This window comes from Benincasa hispida, chromosome 8 (genome assembly GCF_009727055.1).
Source record: "Benincasa hispida cultivar B227 chromosome 8, ASM972705v1, whole genome shotgun sequence".
Classification (NCBI taxonomy): Eukaryota; Viridiplantae; Streptophyta; class Magnoliopsida; order Cucurbitales; family Cucurbitaceae; genus Benincasa; species Benincasa hispida.
In genome coordinates, this window is record NC_052356.1 from 44,068,140 (window position 1) to 44,071,561 (window position 3,422).

The window sequence follows — 3,422 nt, forward strand, 5'->3', positions numbered from 1 at the left end:
ATATACTACCCTCCAAATTTCATTAAAATACAACTCTAAGATTCCTCCAAATTTTCCCTCTATGATTTTGACGCGTTGTTCCTTGTAATTTAAGGCTTGTTTGGAATGATTTAATAAATACTTAAACAAAGACATTTTGAAAAAGTTTATTTTACATTCTAATATTGCGTTTCATTAACAAAAAGCAGCGGGAAAAAAGAAAAAAGATGAACTCTGTTTGGGTAGAGGAAAAAATTGCATATATTAACAGATGAATGGAAATTACATACATAAAATGAAAATGGATAAAGGCTAACCAATCAGTTTTTTTTCCCCAATATATATTGTTTTTCATCTAAGACTAATACATTAAAAATAAATAAATTTATTTATTTTAATCTAAAAAAATCACTGAAGATTCTCGAAACTTGAGCAGCCATTATTTAATGTCTTTGAAAACATCCGATCCTCTGTGTTCGTCGTCCATCCATTTTTTGTTACTTCCACTTTATTCAGGTTCTCTGTCCACTTCCAAGCCTTCGAATCTTTTTTTTTTTTTTTTTTTAAATTTAAATGGATGAGAGATGAGAGAAAAATTTAATTGAAATTCTTAGTAGAGCTCTCTTTAATGGAAGTAACATAAGCTGTCGCCAATTCCTGATGAAATAAGAAGCTTTCGTTTCTGGTCTTCGACATCCCATGATGAAACTTTAACGTTATCCTGAAAACGATGTTTAATGTTACCGTAATGTCCTCAAGAAAAAAAAAATCCCCAATTATTAAAGATAATGTTGTAGATAATTAAAATTGTAAATTTAATTTACCTGAGACGATTGGGAGTAGGCGTTATTTGCGCTTATCCCTTGTTGAAATAGAAACAAATTAGCTGAAGACTCCATTAAGGGATAATTATTTCCGGCGGAGATTGCCGGAGATGGGGTTGTCGGAGGGGTGGTGTCGATCATCGCCGGCGGTGGCACGACGCTGCATTGTGCCATCGCTGGTAGTTGTGGCGTTATACTACTCAACGACGTCGTCTGGTCAAAATAAACAATATTTATTAAAAAAAAAAGGTGAAGTTTTTTTTTTTTTTTTTAATTGGGGGTTTTTTTTTGGGGGGTTCCCTCTCACCTCTGGTTGGATCATGAGGCCGTCCAAGTCCATTCTGAAGTCGAAGAAAATTGGGTTCAACGAAGCGAGTTTCATGGAGAGAAACTGAAAAGAAAAATAGAAATTAGAGGAATTTATAGGTAATATTCAAAAAAGGGTAATTTAATTAAAAAATAAATTGAGATTAAAGAGATTAAAGTAAGTGTATACCTCAACTTGATTTTGTAGGGACTGAACATAATTGATAATTTCATCCAACATAAGGGCCTTCCCTGTAACCTATTTATCATCAAACCCACATGGCAAATTCTCAGCACCAAAATAATTAATAATAACCATAATTTAAGGGGCAAAAAATCAAGAATATATAATTTTTTTACTTTGTCGCAACCGGGAACAAGGCGTTGCAATGTCTTCATCCTTTCACTAATCTTTTCTCTTCTCACCTGAAATGACACGACATGTCGTTTTTAGCGTGTGGGGTATATTTCTATTTCTATTTTGTTTTAATAACTAAAACTTATTTTGAAATTAATAATATTAATAATTAATTACCCTCTCAGCAAGACTGTGGCTGTCAGTGGCTTGGCCCCTTCTAGCTCTGACATGAATGTAACCAGTGGTTGCACCACCATCTTCTGAAATTTTTTTCTCCTCTAATTTTTTCCCATTTTTGGGCTTTTGATCTTTTTCTTTCCCTTCATCTAATTCCCCTTTATTTTTCTGCTTTTTCCCAGTGCTCTCAGTAGTACCCTGAAAACCCCCCACCAAAAAAAGTGATTATTATAAAAATACAAATATTTAGGTACTGCAGTCTGCAAGGACTGCATCTATTTTTTTTTTTTTTTTAACTTTCTTTTATATATAAAAGAATAGAGACTAAAGCTGCACATAATCATTACAAAAGTACTCAAAACTAAAAAAATAAAATAAAAAGATTGAAACATGATTGTAGACCTTGGACTGGGCGGAGGTGGCGGAAGAATTATTCCGGCTCTTCCTTTTCTTACTACAAGGGGAAGTTACAGTTACAGTAACAGCCGGTTTCAACTGATTTCCGACCGGCGGTTCGGCGCTATCGGATCGGTCGACCAAAGTGGAAGATTCAGGGCTTTGTTTAGAGAGATCAGGAAAATGGTAAATGGGTTGTTGTTGGTCTTGAGAGTAAAATTGAGAGAAACAATTGTTGTTGAAGTTTTGGTCATCAAAAAAGCCTCCCATCTTGAGAGGATTGTTGGGCAAAAAGATTGAGTCAAGAAGAAATGGTTGGTATTGATATGAAAAAGCTGCCATTTTTTTCCCTCTCTCTTTACTGATTTTTTTTTTTCCTTTGCTTTGAGGGGCTCGAAAGTTAAACAATGGAAGCTATTGATTCAGGTCTGGAAAAAAGTGAGTGCAAGAAATGCTCAGAGGGTCAGGCTTATATAAAGACTAAGAAAAATAAAAATAAAAGAAATTGAAAAGAGGAGAGAGAAATAAAAGATGCTGAAATCTTTGGTAACGCATTCCCATGCAAAATTTCAGTGTATAATTGACTGGTCTTTTCTTTTTCCTGAAAGTAAAATTTGAAAAGGGGGGAAGGGAATAAATTCAATTTGTATATTTGAGTTTTAATTTGGATTGAAATTAAAGATGGTTTATTCATATTTCATATCAAGATGTAATTGCTATCTTTTCATTTGATGAGTCAAGTTAGTTTGGGTCAGGGATTGTTACAGGACAAAAGCTGGTGACAACTATTTCAAAAAAGAAAAACATTAAACTCCCCGCGTGTCGACTGCTTGTTTTTATTTAATTAATTGTTTTTAAACATTAATATTTATGGGATTGTCCATATAAAAAAAAAGTTTGTTTCTTTTTTGTCGTATGATTGATCAGTTTTTGTTACTGTTGAATTGTTTATCAGTCTTTGTTACTGTTGAATTGATACTTCTGAGTGGTTAAATTTTTTGGCAATGAAGATCTCTGTGTTGTTTGGCAATGATGTTCTTTCTCTTGGAGAGCACCCACGTCTCCTTTGATATATAAGCTTTATTAATTAGTTATTCTTTTATCCAATAAAAATAAACCATACCATAATAAGATTATAACTGTTTACTTTTAACTTTATGAGAACACATTCTTACTTAAAACTAAATATAGTTGAATGATAATTAGTATGCATGATTATCTATGAAATTGAAGACTCAAATTCTCTTTTATATGAAACCACTTTTAAGAAGTTAGATTATAAAGTTTAGTTGTCACTAAACTTTAAAGTTGTATCAAATAGGTTTTCGAACTTTCAGTATTGTATTTAATAAGTCTAAGTTTTTTAAATTTGAATTCTATGT

General features: G+C 32.5%; 1 protein-coding gene across 1 annotated transcript; it reads right to left on the bottom strand.

Annotated features, from left to right (window-relative positions):
* Positions 1-222: 222 nt before the first annotated feature.
* On the bottom strand, positions 223-2,645 carry LOC120082656 (transcription factor bHLH137-like). Its single transcript, XM_039037916.1, has 7 exons — positions 2,047-2,645; positions 1,645-1,842; positions 1,470-1,535; positions 1,300-1,368; positions 1,111-1,194; positions 804-1,016; positions 223-700 (listed from the first exon to the last, which is right to left on the bottom strand). Exons 1-7 carry the CDS (start codon positions 2,380-2,382, stop codon positions 605-607), a joined length of 1,062 nt encoding a protein of 353 aa, XP_038893844.1. The 5' UTR covers positions 2,383-2,645; the 3' UTR covers positions 223-604.
* Between the last annotated feature and the right edge of the window lie 777 nt (positions 2,646-3,422).

Excerpts from the sequence above, each read along its gene's own strand:
- LOC120082656 (XM_039037916.1), bottom strand. The coding sequence starts at position 2,382 with ATGGCAGCTTTTTCATATCAATACCAACCATTTCTTCTTGACTCAATC. Across the intron at positions 1,536-1,644 it reads GCCACAGTCTTGCTGAGAGG|GTGAGAAGAGAAAAGATTAG; the intron begins GTAATTAATTAT and ends GTGTCATTTCAG. Across the intron at positions 701-803 it reads CCTACTCCCAATCGTCTCAG|GATAACGTTAAAGTTTCATC; the intron begins GTAAATTAAATT and ends CATCGTTTTCAG.